Source organism: Balaenoptera ricei, chromosome 17 (assembly GCF_028023285.1).
Source record: "Balaenoptera ricei isolate mBalRic1 chromosome 17, mBalRic1.hap2, whole genome shotgun sequence".
NCBI lineage: Eukaryota > Metazoa > Chordata > Mammalia > Artiodactyla > Balaenopteridae > Balaenoptera > Balaenoptera ricei.
Window position 1 is genome coordinate 77,987,042 of NC_082655.1, and position 19,646 is coordinate 78,006,687.

Consider the following 19,646-nt stretch of genomic DNA (forward strand, 5'->3'; position numbering starts at 1 on the left):
TCAAGATGTTGGCGAATTCACTACCAGCATTTCTAATGCATATAAATACAGTTTTCATAGAAATGTTGGATCGTATCATATATTTAGTCTTATACTATGCTTTTTAAACTCATATTACGTGAAGAGTATTTTTCTATATCCTTGAAAACATGATTTTATAAAAAAATGACTGTAGAGTACTCCGTCTACACATATTTCTTAGAAATTAATGATCAGTTTCTTTTTAATAATATATGAATTTCCAGAAAGAGTAATACATTTCCATGAATCAATACAATCAGAATTCTCCTTTCCAACCCCGACTCCCAGTAGCCAGTTTCCGTTCCTGGAATCAACAAATGATATCTGATTATTTTGTAAAGATAAATCCCATATGTGGAACTGGGTGAGAGGTTACATACCTTTCTAGTTTCTGATACCTACTTGCTCTCCAGATTTGTATAACTTATACCACCTCCATATGAAGACGTTCTCTCTCTCTCTCTCTCTTTTTTAATATTTGTCAATTTGGAAGGCAAGGAATGATTTAATATGCATTTCTCTAAGAATAAAGTTAGAGCATTTTCTTTCATATGTTCATTAGCCCGTTCTACTGTACATCTGCCATCATAAACTATCTGTCCGTAGCCTTTGCCACAAAGGACCCTTTAAAAGTACTTTCTTAGTTTTCAGGATTATGGTCATCCACTAAGCATTCCCACACCAAGTCAGACTGAGGCCTTTTCCAAAGGCGGGGCCTCTAGTTCCCTGAACTGTATCATCAGTGGAGCCCCACTGCTTTACATTCGTTTTGTTTCAATGAGCTTTCTAATACTGCTGGAGACTTCTTTCTTGAGGTCTGCTGTGAACTTCTGACCAGAAAGAAGAGGGACAGCCTAGGATTTTTCTCAGAGAAACCATGAAGATGACATAAGGCTGCCGTTTTCCGACGTCCCCCGATCTGAGCTCTTGCAGGTGGGCTGTTTGACCTGGAGTCCATCACCCAACTTCTCTGTGCCTTAGTCCACTCTCACTCCCTGCTGAGTGCCCCCTGCACCTCGACCCATTCTGTCCCCAAGTGGGGAAGTCTCTTCGCAGCTACCTCTCCTCATCCAGGCTGCAGGTGCCCCCCTTCCATGCACCCGGGGCCCCTCCCTGCATGTCTATATCATCTGCAGGTGTGCACTTCCTGACTGTGTCTCACCCCCCCCAAAAAGACTCTGCGGTTCCCCCAGCCATGCAGAGGCCCCCCCCACGGCACATGTCCTCGGGTGATGTTCACTGACTTGAAACCAATGAACACACCTGCCCCATTCTCCAGGCTTATACAGCCTACCTGGCTCTTCTCACAGCCAAATAAAGAACAAATGTGCAGTTCCTCACATACCCAGGTCTGTCCCAGATATAGGTTGGCTATCCAGCTCTCCTCTGCGTGTTCAGCACTCCTGGGCGTCCAACTCAACCCTGGCTGAACTCCAAAGGCAATCTTGTCCCGACTCCCAGTTTTTCCTTCAGCACCCGGTAACTTGGTGTTTCTTCTCCTCACGCCACCCATCAAACTCCACCCTCAGTCATTTCAGTGGTGACTCATATGAAATGATTAACTAAGATTCTTAACTGATTTTTTTATCTTTTGTTCCCCTGACAGATGTAGCATTGCTGTGTCTTCTGGATCCTTGAACTCAGTCACTTCAGTCATTTCCGTGGTGACTCATATTAAATGATTAGCTAAGGTTCTTAACTGATTTTTATCTTTTTTTTTTTTTTTCTTTTTTCCCCTGACAGATGTAGCATTGCTATGTCTTCTGGATCTTTGCACACAGAGAAGACGTTCAATAAACACCGGTTGGATCAGAAGCAGTGCTGACTTTCTTTTTCCCAACCCCATCTCGTTAGAACAAACTTCTTCCGCTTCTCCTCGGCCCCCAGCTAGCTCCGCCCCCACCCGCCTCCCCCGGGCTCTCCCAGGCCCACACGCCAAAGTCCGGGCCAGCGAAGCTGTAGACCTTGATCCGGGCCAGCGAAGCTGTCGACCTTGATCCCAAGCGGAGGAGTCACACGCTGACCCGAACTGGTATCTGTGCCCCGCACTGCAGGCTGCAGAGGCTGGACCTGGCCCCCTCCCGCAGGGACCCCGCATCTGCCGCCCCCGGTTCTCTTCTACGGGGGTCCCAACCTCCGGCTGTGCTTTAAAAACACCTGGGGAGCTTTTTATTTTATGTGGCAGTAGAGCCGTTTACCTGTTGGTGATAGTTTCAGGTGCACAGCAAAGCGACCCGGCCATACATATACATGTATGCGCTCTCCCCCAAACTCCCCTCCCATCCAGGCTGCCACATAACATTGAGCAGTGTTCCCTGTGCTCTACAGCAGGTCTTTGTTGGGTATCCATTTCAAATATAGCTGTGTGTACATGCCAATCCCCAACTTGGGGAGCTTTTTAATCGCTCGTACCAGGGCCCCCTGCCAACCCGGCAATTCTGACTTAATAATCACGGGTGCAGCTTGGGCATCGCAATTTTTAAACACCCCCTGGTGCTTCTCCTGCTCGGAATCCAGGTGCGCGAGGGGTCCCCGCGACACAATCTCCAGCTCCTGCATCCGGCCGCCTGGGAAAAAAAAAGAGCGCGCGCCCACACGGCGGGCGGGGCCCCCGGGCGCCCCACCCCCGCGCGGGCGCGGCCGTCCCGCCCTTGGACGTGGTCTCCGGCGGCGCGGGGATAAATCCGGAGCCTCGCGAGGCTGAGAGCCAGTGACGCGGGACCCGCGGCGCAGCAGACCCGACTTCTCGGCCGCAGCGAGGGCAGCGCGTTCCGGGTGAGTAGCCGAGGCCCGCGGGCTGCGTTAAGGTCAAGGGGGGGCGGCGCCTCGAGACGGCGCAGCCCGGGAGCCTGGGCGGCGGGGACGAGCGCGGGCCCCCGAGGAGTGAGCTGGTGGCCTCCCGCCCCATCCCGGAGCAGCGCGGGGCTGATCCCTGGTCCCCTCGTCTTCTCCGGGGCATTCTGACCAGGTGCCCTGCTCCCCGCTGCTCTGTGCATCTGCCTGTCCCTCCCCAGCCATCCCCCCGCATTCACCCCATTCCGCCCCCCGGTACCAGGGCCGACTTGCGGCCGCGCCCTGGCCGGGGAAGCGGAAGTCACCTGTTTAGGCTGCACCACGTTAACTCAGCTTTTGGACCAAGGGGGCAAGCCATGGGATGGAGACACCAAAGAAGTCTTCAGCCTGATGATTAAATTTAATGCACATGCTCCCTGACTTCCTAAACTTTATACTAAAACAGAACCAGACGTTTACCTGGGTTCGTATGCATGCTATAACCCTCTTTCTTTGGTGTAGCTGAGGATCCGAAGTTCATATGCTAGCAGAAACACCAATCACAGCCTTAGCTATTATTTACTTTGCTGTCACGTGCCTGGCACTGTTTTGGCAAGGCTTCCACGTTATGGGGAGCGGGGGGTGGAGGGGTGCGTAACCTGGCGGGGGCTGAGATCCAGCCCAGCGCGACTCCTCTTGCCCCGACCCCACGCCACGCCCTCCTCTACCTCTTGGAGAGGGCTGCCCGCAGCAATGGGGACTTTTTTGTTTTCCCCAAATCTGCTCAGAAGTTTCCTACGGGGTAGTAGTGACCATACTACCCTCCTTTCCTTAATACCTGTATTAACCTCATTTAGCTTGCACACCTTCCCTATTTCGTAAATGTTGGCATGTACCCGTAGAATCCCCCTGTTTAGATGAGGAAACTGAGGCAGAAGAGATGCAACAGTTTTTAGCAAGGATGCTGAGAAGTCAGTGGCAGATCCAGAATTCCAACCCAAACTTTAATCTCTAGACCTCACTACCTGTGCAGGTACCCAGCAGACACCCTAAACCCCAAATGAGGGAGACCGCAGGATGCTAGGCTCTGGAGAACCTAGGAAGAATCTGCCAGGACAGGGATTAAGAAGGGGCTTGTTTTAGGGCTTGCATCATGCCGGCACTGAGACAGCAGAACACCAAAGTCTAGAACCCGGTAACTTCCATGTCAGCCAGCACAGTGGTGAGGCTTCCGGCCACCCTTGTGGTGCTGGAGACACTGAGGAGAGAGGTGTCTCACCAGGGCAGAGACTATGGGAGGCTGCCCACCCCTTCAGCCCCAGGGACCAGCATCATACCTGGCCGGGGTCTGTGCTCAGTAAACATGATAACGAACTCACCTGGCCTGCACGAACTAGCACAGGAAGCCTAGCTAAACCACACACATGCTCTTCTGGTCCTCAGTCCCATCTGTAGAATGAGCCAAGAAACAACAATTCAGGTCACAATTTCCTAAGGGTCTGACCATGCTTCAAGGCGTCCTGTAGATGAATCTGTGAGAATTGGTCTGTCCTCAGCCAAGCTGCAAAGTAAGTGAAGAACCGCTTCACCTCACTAATGATGTCCCTCTTCTGTCCTCATCCCCGCCTCTCAAGTGACCACTCCATTCAGGGAAACCTTCCACCCACAGCACAGTTTGCCCCTTCTCTCCTCATCCCGGAGGAAATAAGACCTTCCCTTCTTTCTCAGCTGGTTGTTAGTGAAGCATCTTACACACTCATTCTCACTAAAGTGTGAGTAACTGATAGGACGGAAGCACTGAGCCTTGTATGTGTTTGTCAAGGGGAGGCCTTTTATTCATTCAGCAGACCTACTGAGTGCCTTCCCGCGGGTCTGAGAAACTAGGTGACATTGGAAAGCACTTACTGCTGGCCAGCACTGTGGTCACACGCACCGCAGACATTCTCATGCCATCTGCGAAACCACCCGAGGCCACAGGACCAGTAGAGGTGCGGAGACCGAGGCCCAAAGGGCCTTCGTGGGCCGCCCCAGGTTCCACAGCTTGGCAGGGGCAGGGCCTACCCATCTCCCACCGATATCCTACAATCACAGGGCCGAGTGGGAAGTGATCTGGGCCTCAGAGCATGGGGAAGGGGTACCGTGTGGTGACAGCAAGTCCAGGCGAAAGGTTCCGAACGTCTGGTTACTCCCCTCCAGGTACATTATACAAATAGGGTTTTACATTTTCCTCTTGAATCTCAGATTTTAAAGAACAACGGTGCAAATACGAAAACAGAAACCTAAACGGAGGTAAAAATAAAACCAGAAGGGAGCAGTTACATCATAAACACCACATGGTCAAGACTTTGACTGCGAATAATCAGGACCTGTGATTATTATGAAGAAAGGTTAACTACGAGAAATAGTGAACTTCTCCTTTGGGTTAAATCTGGGCACGTGCACAGTTCCTGGTTACTGAACCTTTCTGTCACGTATAATGCTTAGCAGGCACGCGCATAGCAATGACCTTGCTGCTGTGAAGGTAAGTTGGACGAGATGGTCCCTGTGGGTTCCCTCCCCTTTCTAAGTTCAGAGTCTGCTACCAGGAGAGATGTTTACATCCCACTTCTTGGTTTCTTTCACTATTGCAGAAAGTATGAGCTCCGTGGAGTAAGCGAGCTCAGAGGGATTGGATACTGAGGTCCTTACATGAGTCTCTCTTGCTTTATAGGTGTCAGCCAGAACATGGCGCCCAACCTGAACTCAGTCAAGAACTTGTTCGTTTTCTTAGGAAAATCACTGTTTGCCCTTCTGGAGGTTATGGTTTTTACCTTCATCCCAAGGCCACAGAAGAGTGTTGCTGGTGAAATCGTACTTATAACAGGCTCTGGGAGTGGACTTGGAAGGCTCTTAGCCATCAAATTTGCCCGCCTTGGATCGGTGCTTGTTCTCTGGGATGTCAGCAAGGAGGGGAATGAGGAGACCAGCAAGATGGCTTGGGAAGCTGGAGCCACAAAGGTTTATACCTATACCTGTGATTGCAGCCGGAAGGAGGAAGTGTATAGAGTGGCCGATCAGGTAAACCTGGGGTGCTTGCTGTGTCCTATGGGTAGTGAGAACGCTACGTAAATTCTTTGACATCCATCAGTTTCTTTGTCTGTTTGCCTTCCTCAGTGCTGATGTGCCTCTCTCCCACATCCCTTTACTTTAAAAAATATTGGAGAGTGGGAATTAGGATTTTTGAGTTCTCACTGTGTGCAATACACCATGCTTAGCACCCTGTGTGAGTTGTATCACAATCCTGTAAAGTCAGGCCTCTTATTATCTCCACATCACAAATAAGAAAATGGAAACTTAGGGCAGGTGAGTCGCTTACCTGAGAAACACAGGTAATAAGTAGCAGAGCTACAGCTGGGACTTGAGTCTTTTAACTCTGAAGAACGCCCTCTAACCAGCGCGTGTGCTCGCTGTGCTGGCCCCCGTTACCGTGCGAGAGATGGGCTGTAGCACCCTTCTTTGAGGGTAAAGAAACTGAGAAACAGGGCTATTAAATAACCTGTTTGGGGTCACCGAGCTAGCACAGGACCAAGCCAGGATGTGAACCCATATCTAGCCTCATTGTAAGTCCAGCTCTTCCCTCTCCCCCAACAGAGCTTTCCATTAACGTGCATTTCTCTTAAGTGGTCATATGAAAATCAGAATATTCATCCTAAAGACTCAACTGCAGCTGCTGCTTTGGCAATGACACAGATGCACTTAGAAAGAACGCTTTCAGGAAACCAGAGCTCCCATAGGCCAGCGGTAAGGGCGTTCTTAGCTCGTGGAGGCACGTACCTGTTTGGAGGCTGCCTCTTTTCCCTGAGAAGGATTTCTCCGCCCGCTCACTGGCACGAGCGCTCCACACATCACTTTCAGAGCCAGAAACTTTCTCGATTGCATCCTAAATTTCTCCCAGGCTATGGATCTCGTTGGCTAGTGGATACACAGCACATCAGCCTCCGTGCTGGGGCCCAGGCCTTCTGCATCAGCAGATAAGGAAGGTGGCAGCATCTGCCTGGCTTCAGTAGTACCGCCTCCCTGTGCCCGGCTGCACCATCCTCATAGGCAGGTTCACCCCCATACGTGCACACCCACACGTGTGCACACAACACACAGAGCTGGAGATGTTAAGTGGTGCTGCAACCAGTGGTGCCCTCCGATTCCGGGGGGACGGGGCCCCTGCTGTGCGACACAGGGCACAGGAATGAAATTCAAAACACAAAGGCAGAGGGACAGCCGCAGCCCCTGCCGTCAAGCCTAGAAATTCCTGTTGCTCATTTCTGACAAAGGGCCTGGGTCACATGCTGAAGGTTTGCTCTAAGGGGAAGGCTCCCGCAGCGCTCCCAGAATTTTTATTCCTGAAGTTTGTTGACACCTACTCTGGCCAGTGTGACAGCAGCAGACGGGGGCCCCCTCTGATCCTCCTTTCACAGATCTTACACCTGAAAGTCTGTGTTGGGGAGAAGAGAACCAGCCAGCTGGTGAAAACAGGACGGACGGGTTCTGAGCTCAACGGTGTGTTTGAAACACGCGTGTGAATATCGTACACCCTCCGTTCCCTGCCCGCCCCCATCGCTGTGCGGGCCAGGTCGTGATTTATATGGCACGGCTGTCATGCCTGATGTGCCATCGCGTTAATTAAAATGGTGTGCTGCTTACACATCAATTTAGCATAGGACCAAGTTACTAATCACGGAGTGAGTATAAGAGTAGCTCTACCTGTAGAAGGAAAGTAGCATTGCAGTGTTGGAACCATCATAGGACGGGAGGAAAATGAGTAGAGAGGCATCAGACTTAGATCTCTGATGCGCCGTAAACTCTGCAAAGGAGATGAACATACTTTGTTTTTAGAGCGCATTAACTCAGTCTGAGTTAACAAGGACAGGGAGCATATAAAACTATTGGGGAAGTGAAGCTGGGTGATGTAAGAAATTACAGGCATACCTCGTTTCATTGCACTTCAAAGGTACTGTGTTGTTTTTTTTTTTTTTTACCATTTGAAGGTTTTTAACAAATTGAAGGTTTGTGGCAGCCCTGCCTTGAGCAACAGTGTTGTCACCATTTTTCCACCATTTGCTCACTTCCTGTCTCGGGGTCACATTCTGGTAATTCTCACAGTATTTCACACTTTTTCATCATTATTATGTCTGTTCTGGTAATCTGCGATCAGTGATCTTTGTTACTACGATAATTCACTGAAGGCTCAGATGATGGTTAGTATTTTTAGCAAAAAAAAATTTTTAATTAAGGCAACTTGTCTCTTAGACATAATGCTATTGCACACTTAATAGACTACAGTATAGTGTAAACATAACTTTTATATGCACTGGGAAACCGAAAAATTCGTGTGACTCCGCTTTATTGCGGTATTTGCTTTACTGCGGAGGTCTGGAACCGAAGCCAAAGTATCTCCGAGGTCTGCCTGTGCTGCACTGGTGGTGCTGTTTTCCTTATTCAATTCAGGTTAAGAAAGAAGTTGGAGACGTTTCAATCCTCATCAACAATGCCGGAATCGTAACAGGCAAAAAGTTCCTCGACTGCCCAGATGAGCTTATGGAAAAGTCTATCGATGTGAATTTCAAAGCACATTTATGGGTAATTATTTTTTCTTCTCATTATAAATATAAAGTTACTCTGTCATTTTAAAGTGCCTTCCTCTTGTTCTCTTACAGTAGTCTTGGTCTCTAAATAAAGCACAGACTTCTTAATTCTAGCTTGAGCTGTCCTCTCCTGATCCAACTTAACCTACACCTCCCAGCGCCTCTGCTCAGAGAATCCTACAAAGACACAACTGTCCTCTCCTCCTGTCATAATCATGAACTGAAGGCCAGCCTGTGTCAGGTACTATCCCAGGCACCTCATGAAGAAGCCTTAAAACAGCCCAGTGAGACAAGGGACCATAGAAGTTAAAAGTGACCGTGCTTAGACATGACCAGGTGACCTTATCGTTTCCCTAAGAGAGTTCCTGGCTAGAACTCTCTTGAAGTGAAAGGAGGCGTGATTAACAAGCAAGCATCAATCAGGTCTGTTCAGGGCAAACCAAGACACACGGTCACCTTACTCGGTACCTAACCAGGGAAAGGAGAGTTCCCACCGGTCCCACCTGGTGACTACGTGGCTTGAACATTGAGGCACAGCCCTGACTTCCAAGGCGATGTGCCCACATTCAAGCTGCGTCTTCCTGGCCTTTGCAAAGACCAGTCATAGCTTCCCCAGCAATACACGTGCCCTCGTTCTGCCCACCGCCCTGGCCCTTGCTCACAGCCCGTCCCCCAGACCAGCTCTCTCCATCGGGGAGTGAGAGTTTGCTGGGCATTTCCGAGACCCCCTCCATTCTCCCCACGCCAACATCAGGGGCTCCTGCCCAGCTCTCCTGTGACAGCCTTCACATGCCATTTGGAGTTTGTAGGTTTTGTGTCCCCGGTTTCACCAAAAACGTAATGCTGCTGGTGGTAGTTTCAGCGTTCCGTATAGTTTTGGGGAGAAAGATGGAAAGATTCCGAGCTAAGGGGCTACCGAGTTCCTTCAGGAACGACTGCAAGTGATTGATGTTGTCTTGTTGCAAACGCCCCGCTCCTTCTCGAGACAGAAGTTAGAATGTACGGTCAGCATGAAGATGAGGGCGTCGTCTCCTAAGTGCCCGCTCCCGGGGCTTTGTGTTCCTTCCCCGCCGCTGTCCGCGTCTCCATCCTGGTCTCCTCTTTCTCTCTCCCCTGCTAGTTGCTCGTGAGCTTCTGGCGTTGCCCTGGCCCCTGTCATCCCCTCGAGTCCTCACCCTCTGTACACTCTTCCCAGGCGAGTTCGCAAACGCCCTTTGAGCACCTGCCCAGAGCAGGCACGTGACTGCTGAGGGTCAGAGAGCTCATGGTGACCATGCTCCCAAGGGGCGTGTCCCACGGAGCAGTGACGCCCCTCGTCGTGGACCGTCGGAACTCAGGATGCCGTGGGTCACGCTGAGTTGTTGGCGCCTCTTTGACTTTCCGCTTCTCTCTCTCTCTGTCTTTCTCTCTGTTAGTTTCTCTCTGAAACTCATTGAGATGCAGACAAAGGTTGTTTGATTGTTATTAGAGATTCCTTTTCTCATATTTATTCATATTATTCCTATTTGAAAATATGAATATAAATTTATTTCATATAAATATGCAACTATCCATATTTGATTCATTATTCCTTTGTTGCAGAATACATGTCCCAAAATTTATTTCTCTTTTACCTTTTTTTCCCAGGTCCCACAGGAAAGGTGAAGGTATTCTATATAATACATACTGAGACACAGTGTGTGTCTCCTCTGTCTAACAGATATTCTCCTTTCTGACATGGAATAAAAATAAGAAACCATTATTCAAAGAAGTATAGATGAGTTTAAAAATAAAGTGACATTTTTAAACTGAAGCCAGCAGCCGCATGTCCTGTGAACGATGTTCAGGAAAAATCTGAAATTCAAATATAAGCCCAGGGAGGAAAAAAGGCACCATGAATCGAAATAATCATATCCTTGAGCGCTCTTATTGGTTTGTGGATTGTGGCTGCCACAACTAAGAGTTTCCTATACTGCTTCAATTATTGGCTTAATATTGTGTTTTTAAAAGTCAAATATGAGCAAAATATAAGTCTGAATAAGTTATTTTTAATAATATTGGAATTGCCGTCAGGAAAGCACTGATACAGGTTAAACAAGTTAAGATGGTTATTTTCCAGATGTTTAAGTTTGAATATCCCAGTGCCTTCAGGTATTTTTTTGAGCTTAAACATTTTTTTTCAATCACAGTGATCATATAAACATCTGAAAAAAAATATAAAATGTGGCATAAAATGTTAAACATTTTACCTTGATCTTCTTAGACTTATAAAGCCTTTCTACCTGCTATGATCGCTAATGACCATGGACATTTGGTCTGCATTTCAAGTACAGCTGGATTAATTGGAGTAAATGGGCTGGCCGGTAAGAGAAATGTGATATTTCACAATTGCAAAGTTTCTTGTAACTTTAACTTGAGTAATAGCTCTGAATAATCAGCACTGACCTTATGCACTAATAATAAAGGATAATAGATGAAGAGGGATATTCAGTAAGGTAAGTGGTTGAGAACTTCATGGTCCAGCAAAATCACCCAGCAGTTTATACTTACACGAAGTTGAACTATGCACTTCGGAAGCACTAGGTCTTAGGCAATCCCTTGGGTTTAAAAAAAGAGAAAAGAGAGACCCTAGTGATAAATTTCTTACACAAGGGATCAGCTTAGTCACCGTCCCCCAGAACTCCCCCGGCACTGTTATCAGGATGATAAGGGGACCCTCATCCCTCCTAAGTTTCCATTAAGTGGTCTCCCCTAGCCGTGAGTTTAGAGGAAATGTCTTCACCCCAGGAAACCTAAAATTAACCTCTTTGCTTTTCCATTGGTTGGAGACTGGCAGGAACTTGTTGTGACTCCCATTTCCCTGGCAGCTGACTTGACATTAGCAGTGGAGAGGGGACAAAGACGTACGCCAAGGTCTTCGGTGAAGGCGGCCCACTGGGGAAGCTGGTTCTAGGAGGAGCGGAAGTCCTGTCCCTCCTGGAGGCTCACCCACCGGAACCCTAAATGCAGCACTCAGTAGCGGACGGCCCAGCCGGCCGTCTGGGCCCCGCCTAGTGCTTTTGAGCTGAGCAGTGTGGTTCAAGGTTCACAACACTAGTCTCAGCAGATATGTCTCAGCTACATGGATAGGTTTCTGGAACCACGCATCACCCAAAATATTAGCAGTCTGTACACATCTCCCTGTGCCCTGGATTTCCCTTCCTCTGTCCTCCTTAGAATTCATCAGGTGTTATTATTACCTCTGTCTCGTACATCTGAGAAATCATGGGTCTTTGAAATAATACGAGTGTATTTACAACTCCTCTTAATCCTTTTCCTGGACACAACGTCTCTGTCTTCAGACGGACGTCTCTCCCACCCGTGCTCCCCTTAGGAACAAGTGTAAGCCTTTTGGGTTCCCACAGGGTGAGAGGTGGCTCCCCTGTGTCAGAACCTCAGGTATGCTCCTTAGAATGCAGATTCCCTGGCCCTGGGCCGTACCCACACCTCCTCATCTCGGGGGTCGAGGAGCTCAGAGAGCTGCATGTCTACCAAACGACTCAGATGATCCCAGAAGCGGCTCAGGACCCCCCCCCCTCCCCGCCCCTCCTTCTGTGGGCTTCCCCACCGTCTTGGGCAGCCCACACCCGGCATGTGTGGCCTGGATCTTGCCAGCTGGGGGAGCTGCTTCCCACCGGAGCCAGGAAGTGCGCATCACGTGAGGCAGAGGGAAGGATAAGTCCACCTAGACTCCTCTTCTGCCCACGTTTCCATTTAGCAAATTGAATATTCAGGTGTTTACTTGAAGTGAGTGTCACTGAGGACAGAGAGCTCAAAACTGACACAAATACCAGTTTCCCCTCCCCCTTGCATTTGAAGATGCCTGAGCAGTTTAGGTGGAAGGGACAGAGTCCTTTGTTTTCCTTCTGGAAGTGGAAGAATTAGAGTTGGAAGAAAATTTGATCTGAGTATCATGGCCCACACTGATCTCCATTGCCTAGACTCCCACTTGACCTATTATCTTATTTCTCCTTTTGTGCGTCTTCCTGCCCCGATTGGGCTGCAGTTCTTTGGGACAGGGACAGGACGCACATCTTGTGCCCCATGTCACGGCCGGCAGAGTGTCTGACCATCACTAACACGGGAGTAAAGGCCAGCTGTGTGACCCGCCTCTCAGGAGGCTCCCCGCAGCCCTGTTTCTCCACGAATCCACGTGGTCATTGTATTCTGACCTTGAGGTGACCGTGGTCCTTCCCACTCACTCTTCGCCCCTTCCAGGTGGAGCAGACCAAGATCATACAGAATAAGAACTCTGAAATTGCTGTCCCGTTCTCTGTTGGTATTCGTGTCACGAGGAAACCTTAATGTAATGACATTTTAAAACTTTACGCTATGCATTAGCATCGTTTGTCTTTTTTCAGATTATTGCGCAACTAAATTTGCAGCCTTTGGATTTGCTGAATCGGTATTCATGGAAACATTTGCCAAGAAACAAAATGGGGTCAAAACCACTATTGTGTGCCCATTTTTTATCAACACTGGAATGTTTGACGGTTGTACTACTGGGTAAGCATGTCCTTTGATTTCAAAGAAACTGTGTTTTGAAAAATGATTGGCCATCCATTTTATTGTGTTCTATCTGTTTTCTAAAGTTGTTTAAAAAGATCTTTCCAGCACGCAGCCTGATTCATAAATGGTTTCAGAATTTCTTTCCTCAAATGCGGTTGTGTTTAAGATAACTGGGTTTAAAAGCAATGGGTTATCAAGGCTGTATCCAAGTTGCAGCCACCCTGCGGCCCAGACCTCCTCCCCCATCTCCTCGGCACTCCCATCGCACCCCCTTTCTGCCACCTGACTCCATCCTGCCTTCATCCCTGATTCCACAGAAGGACCAGAAATTGTTGAAGGGGCATAAATACCCAGTCTGCACTCATGAGATGACAGGCAGGTAGTTTTCTTTTCTTTCTTTTTTTTTTTTTTTTTGTACATACAAATACAATTGATTTTTTTTTTTTAAGATTTTTTTTTTTTTTGATTGATTGATTGATTGCTATGTTGGGTCTTCGTTTCTATGCTAGGGCTTTCTCTAGTTGCGGCAAGCGGGGGCCACTCTTCATCGCGGTGCGCGGGCCTCTCACTATCGCGGCCTCTCTTGTTGCGGAGCACAGGCTCCAGACGCGCAGGCTCAGTAGTTGTGGCTCACGGGCCCAGGTGCTCCGCGGCATGTGGGATCTTCCCAGACCAGGGCTCGAACCCGTGTCCCCTGCATTAGCAGGCAGATTCTCAACCACTGCGCCACCAGGGAAGCCCTCTTTTCTTTCTTTTTTTGGTTTTTTTTTTATTAAATATTTATTTATTTATGTATTTGGCTGCTCCAGGTCTTAGTTGCGGCATGCATGTAGGATCTAGTTCCCTGACCGGGGATCAAACCCGGGACCCCTGCTTTGGGAGCGTGGAGTCTTAACCACTGGACTGCCAGGGAGGTCCCGGCAGTGATATCTCAAAGACTTGCTTTACAACATTTAGACCATTCATTTAATATGGTTTCACATATGTGCATATTGTAACATCAGTGTATTAATTAGAATCATTTTTCATTTCGAATCCTAGTTATGCTGTTATTTGCCAGGTCGATAATAAGGAAGTAAGTATAGAAAAAGATCAAATCTGGCAAGGAAAGAAGCAAATAAATGATAATGTCTTACAACTGTTTTATCCTATTTTTAAGAATTGCTTTTATTAATTTCTTAATATGTGGCTTTTTTTTTTTTTTTTTTTTTGACCCCCTAGCTGTCCTTTGCTGTTACCGATTCTGGAACCAGAATATGCAGTCAGGAAGATAGTAGCTGCTATCCTGCAAGAAAAACCATACTTGTATATGCCAAGATTTATGTACTTCATAGTGTTTTTAAAAAGGTAACAGTATCTGCTTCTATTACTTCTGTAATGTGTCAATCGTATCAACAAATTACTCCAGATCCTACAGAGAGGAGCCACTTAAAAAATATCTGTTAAATGAATGAATTTTGATCCCTTGATTGTGCCCATTTGCTGACACAATCTCAAATTTGCATACTTGCAGTGCTTCCCATGAGTCAGAAAATGGAGGTTACATTTACTTTCATAGGCTGTTAGTTCTGGGCCCAGATGGGGAGATATCTGCATAGGTCCTGAGAAGGCTTTGGAAACCCGAAGAAGTTCAGTGACAGGGAACCACATCACACACTCCTTCAAATATCCATTCAATCATCATTAGAGTGGCGAGTGTGTGCCATGCTCTGTTGGCCATCCCAGGATCTGGGTTACAGCAAAGAACAAGAGAGACAAGAGTCCCTGCTCTCATTGGATAGTCTCTTCTCGGGGGGGCTGGTGGAGGGAACAAACAAACAAAAAAGTGAAGTAAAAGAAAGATATTCTGGGTGGTCGTAAGTGCTATGAAGGAAATACAAAGCAGGAGAAGATGATCCCAGAGCAGGAGGTGGAAGAGCGCACGTCAGGATTTAATTGTCAGTATGGTCCTCACGAGGGTCTCATGGGGAAGGGTCACATTTGACCAGAGACCTGAAGCCGGGGAGGGCAGGAACCACCTGGATATCTGGGGCTGCCCTCGGAGGTACAGTGAGCACAGGGCCGTTTTCTTCCCCCCACTCCTAGGACAAGTCTCCGGTGTGTTTACTGTGCCTCTCCTCACCCTGCAGTGTGAACGTCGGGATGGATGGGGTCAGAGTGTCAGGAGGGGTGAGCGGGGTGGAGAAGGTGAACAGTCTTAGTTGGGTCATGCCAAAGCTCGGAGGAGCTATTGCATCTAATCCTCCCAGTGGTCCCAGAAAGAAAGAGCGATGACCTCTTGACAGTGGAAGGAACTGAGTCTCCAGAGGCCAGTAACACTGCGAGTGACAGAACTAGGATGCAAGCCAGGCTCACGACTCCACAGGACTTCACGGCTTCCTATCCATCGTTACAGAGTGTAGTGAGGCCTTGGAGACTGAATAATGTAAATAAAGCAAGGAGAGATACAGAGACCCTGGGCCAGTGTCCTCCCACGTGGTGGACAAGCCCTGAGTGACCATGAGGCAGGGACATTCAGGTGGGAGTGTGTGAATGACTTCTTCTGCAACAAGTCAGTGGCCCTGCTTTTCAGCGGAGCCAGTAAAGATGCTTTCATGAATTATAACCAGGAAAGTTCACTCTTGTGTTCTCTTTAGTTTCTTGCCCCTCAAGGTTGGAATGCTTTTGGCTGAGTATATGGGTATCTTTAATTCAATGGATGGCTTCTCTGGCCGTAAGAAGAAAGACTGAAGACCAACTCTGGCTGACGTCACCTGATACCCAAAGTTACATAATGTGTGTTTCAATGAAGAAGTGTCTTTGTCCGACAGAATGTATCTGGAAACCACAAGTTCTTCGTCTGCTGTCTGGACTAGTATTTTCAACCAATGCCTTTGAAAGTAATGTTGCGTACTGTTTTTCGGTTGAGTGTTTTAAATTAAAAAAAAAACAAACAAACAGCCCATTTTTGTCATTTGCTTGCAACAGCTGTGAAAGTGAGATAACCCTCTCTCTCGTGAACTGCCTTTCGCTTTGCTCTTTGGGGAGGTTGCTCAGATGGGGCTGGCTGTGGTTGAGCCCGCACTGGGCAGCGGAGACGAGGGCTGATGGGTGAGTGCTGAACTGGGTGCCCTCTCTCCAGAGGACACAGAGCTCTGGATTCCCCACTGCCCTGCTCTCAGCCCTGGCCTTGTTGAAACTGTGCCGCCTGGTGTAGGAAGGCCAGCCTCCCATGTCCCCCTCTGCACAGTAGCTACACAAATGCTTGCTTCTACAGCCCTGGGTATGCTGCTGAGGGTACACCAGGGCCACTGTGTCAGTGCACATTCCCTGGGTGACCCGAGGGGCAGTGATTCTAGACCACACTCTAAATAGGGTCACATTTCTTTCCTAGAAGAGATTCAAGAATGGTTGCTTCTTACCCTGAAGAAATGATATTCTACTGAGTTAGATGACCTGTTCCCTATTAAGCCAGAAATCATATCCATGTGGGTAATTTCAAGTGCTTCATTTAGTATTTCAAGTTGGGGTTCTTGTGAGGTATTTTTATCACAGAATGAAAAATTTTATCCATTTGCATTCCTCAGGGCTGCCTTCATTTCAGATCTATGGTATGCTTACAGTTTAATCAACTGGCCAACTCTTTTCACGCTTTGGAGATTAACTGTAAAAGCAAGATTAAGAGAAACACGTTAATTACCGTATCCCTGGAGCTCCTTCCCAGGCTGGTGGGAGCGCCTGCCTTGCAAGAGAAAGAGCAGCCTTTGTCTCTTCCCATCCTTTGGTGGAGCGCGGGAAGGGATGAGAAGTATCTTGGAAGACCCTGTGAGAGACAAAAGAAATGAGAGTTTGGATATCTTGGGGGTAAGATTCTCTTAGAGGAGCGACCATCTCAGGGAATGCGGCGTCTGGGATTCATTGTGGACTGATTTCTCTTGAGCTTCCTGCGTGGCTCCGACAGCTCCGCCCCTGTATTTCCTTTCCCTTCAGAAAGCCTTTTAAAAAAGCTCCTTTTGTGATCCTAAAAACGATAGCTCATATTTATCGCGCCTGGCACGAAGCTAAGCGCTTTACACACATTATTTCATTAAACCAGAATCATGAAGGTATTTGGTGTATGCCGAAGAAGAAAAGGCGTTTTATTTCGCGAGGGTGACATCCTTCCCAACCGGAGACGTGCATTCAGAGGATCAAAGGCCCGCTTACACCAACCAACTCATGCTCCAAATCCTTGGTTAACAAGGTTAATTAAGAGAGAGGCACAATATTGCTCCTATATTACAATTCCAAAAGCGTATATTCTAGGGGCCTATCTATTTAGTTGAAGAATAAAGAAGAGACTCTCAGGGGATTTTGTAGAACAAAGGTCTGGGGCAGAGTGGGCACCACCACATCATAACAGCGTTAACAGCAATTATTTCTTACTGGAGTGCATCTGGGCTGGACGACTACAAAGGCCTGAAATTTAATTGTGGTTTTACAGTACCCATACAATTGTCTAAGTGAATTCAGATTTATTTGAAGCGTTCACAGGAGAAGAGACCACGTGTAAATTAGAGGATTCTGGAGGGTAACAAATAACAAGCTGATTTAATACCACAGGGGAGCAAGTGTCCTCAGTGTGTGTTTCCAAGCAGCTTCCATCTGAAATTTAATCCTACGGAAGCCATGATCAAGAGCCCAACACCTAAGGAGGCCTTAAGACTGGAAAGGCTGGAAAACAAGGGCTGTCCCCAGAAGTGGGCACCCTGCCCTCCAGATGGCATCATCCTGTAGTTGGCACGCTGCTCAAGAATGAGGAAGAACGCTTGGTATTAGAAGGAGTTTGGCTGGGGAAAACGTGTGACCATGGTTTTGGGGGGTTTGGGGGGCTTGGTTTTTACATTGTGATGTTGTATTAGTTAGCTCAGGCTGCCATGACAAAATACCACAGACTGGGGGGCTTAAACAACAAACGTTTATTTTCTCACAGTTCTGAAGGCTGGGAAGGGCAAGATCAAGGTGCCAGCTGGTTCAGTTTCTGGTGAGGGCTCTTCCTGGCTTGCGGCCAGCCCTCTTCTCACTGTGTTTTCACGTGGCCTTTCTTCCACGTGTGGCCATGGAGAGAGAGATCATGCTCTTCCTCTTCCTATAAGGGCACTAACCCTATCACGAGGGCTCAACCTTCATGACCTAATTGACCCTAGTTACCTCCCCAAGGCTCCACCTCCAAATATCATCACACTAGGAGTCAGGGCTTCAAACACCACATCCTATCAGCCAGAATTAGTCACATGACTAAACCAGCCTGCAATGGATGCTAAGTGTGGTCCCCGTTTTGCCCTGAATGAACAAGCTAAAGATCAGGGGTTATATCACTGTAGAAAAGGATAAAAACAGGTGTTGGTGTCAACTTACAGTTCTGTCACAGTCTGCTTCCCTAAATATCTATGTATCCTCTTATCAGATGGAACCCACAGACCCACTCCACCTCAAAGCCCTTCCCACTCACTGCATGTCTTGCAAAGTCCAGAACTTTGCTCTGTCCTGGCTCTGCTCTGTTACTGGCATCTATGCCCTGCCTCTCTCTCTTCCCCCGTCCCTCCCCATCTAGTAAAGACTCTCTTGGGGCCATCTGAATCATAGCTTTAGGGGAAAAACCTATCATTTGATGATTGCTACTGTGCTGGATACCATGTCTGGCAAACAGCCTTTAATGGAAGGTGCTGGAAAAAGGCTTAGGACCACAGTCCTACTCTGCTAAGGCCATTGTCCGGAATCCACACTTCCAAGGGCTTCTCATCAGACACAGAGGGTGTTGGCTGTTTCAACCATCCGAGGCTCTAGATTGTAGGTAGAGAGGGCCTCCTGGAACAGACTTTTATTCCCTCACACCTCCGTTTGCACATAGGTGCTCTCCAGCCTGCGTTCAACTCTGGGAGACTCCACTTAAAGCAGCAGAAACATCCAAGTCATAGCAAAATTCTGAATCTGTCTTACCTTTTCCCCTCATGCTACAATCTCCCTCAGCAGGTGACAGAGCTTTCAAGGTAGAGTAAGGTCAAGTTGAACTAAATGTTTCCACTGCCAAACACGGATCACCAGATTTCTAGTCTGTACGATTCTGAGCCCTTGCCACCTCCCGCCTGAGAACTTGAACTTACACCACATCTTTTCATTTCTGCCATATGCAGTGCTGCTCGACAAGGTACTGAGTTCTATATTAATTTAAAAATGATGTTCAGCTGTAATAATGATCATAAATAACAGTGAGGTAGAAACTATGAGTGTGTTCTCTCTGTTGTGTGAAAGTCCAGAGGTGAGTGGACGATGCCTTCTCTGCTGGTTCCGCTCTATGAAGTTCCAGGGACCTGGGCTACGGACAGCTCCTCACTCGGCCATCCCTGCAGTGTGGCCACCACCATCACCGCCAAGATGGCAGCCATCATAGAACCTTCCAGGCAGCAGATGTAGGAAGGGGTAAGGATGAAAATGACATAGGCACCAATTTGCCTTTTAAGGATATTTCTAGAAACAGCCACACATCACTCTCTTCAAACATTATTAGTCAGATGCAAGTGAGACTGGGGATTGTAGCTTTTATTACAGCAGCCATGACTCCATCTAATAACGGCAGAGATTTCTAAACGTGGGAAAATGGGCATTAGTAATCTTGGCCACAGGCGCTCCCAAGTCATAGAAGAGGATTCGAATCAGTTCAGCTATGCAACTTAGGTCAAGTGATTTGAA

The 19,646-nt window shown here is 47.9% G+C and overlaps 1 protein-coding gene across 2 annotated transcripts; it reads left to right on the forward strand.

Annotated features, from left to right (window-relative positions):
- The first annotated feature begins 2,657 nt into the window (after positions 1 to 2,657).
- Positions 2,658 to 15,875, forward strand: LOC132351558 (epidermal retinol dehydrogenase 2-like). Of its 2 annotated transcripts, XM_059901408.1 has the most exons (8): positions 2,658 to 2,796; positions 5,035 to 5,314; positions 5,504 to 5,850; positions 8,275 to 8,406; positions 10,654 to 10,753; positions 12,791 to 12,935; positions 14,160 to 14,285; positions 15,575 to 15,875. In XM_059901408.1, exons 3-8 carry the CDS (start codon positions 5,518 to 5,520, stop codon positions 15,666 to 15,668), a joined length of 930 nt encoding a protein of 309 aa, XP_059757391.1. In that variant the 5' UTR covers positions 2,658 to 2,796; positions 5,035 to 5,314; positions 5,504 to 5,517; the 3' UTR covers positions 15,669 to 15,875. The 2 variants fall into 2 exon arrangements, with proteins under 2 accessions (XP_059757391.1, XP_059757390.1); XM_059901407.1 differs by lacking the exon at positions 5,035 to 5,314.
- Positions 15,876 to 19,646: the final 3,771 nt, after the last annotated feature.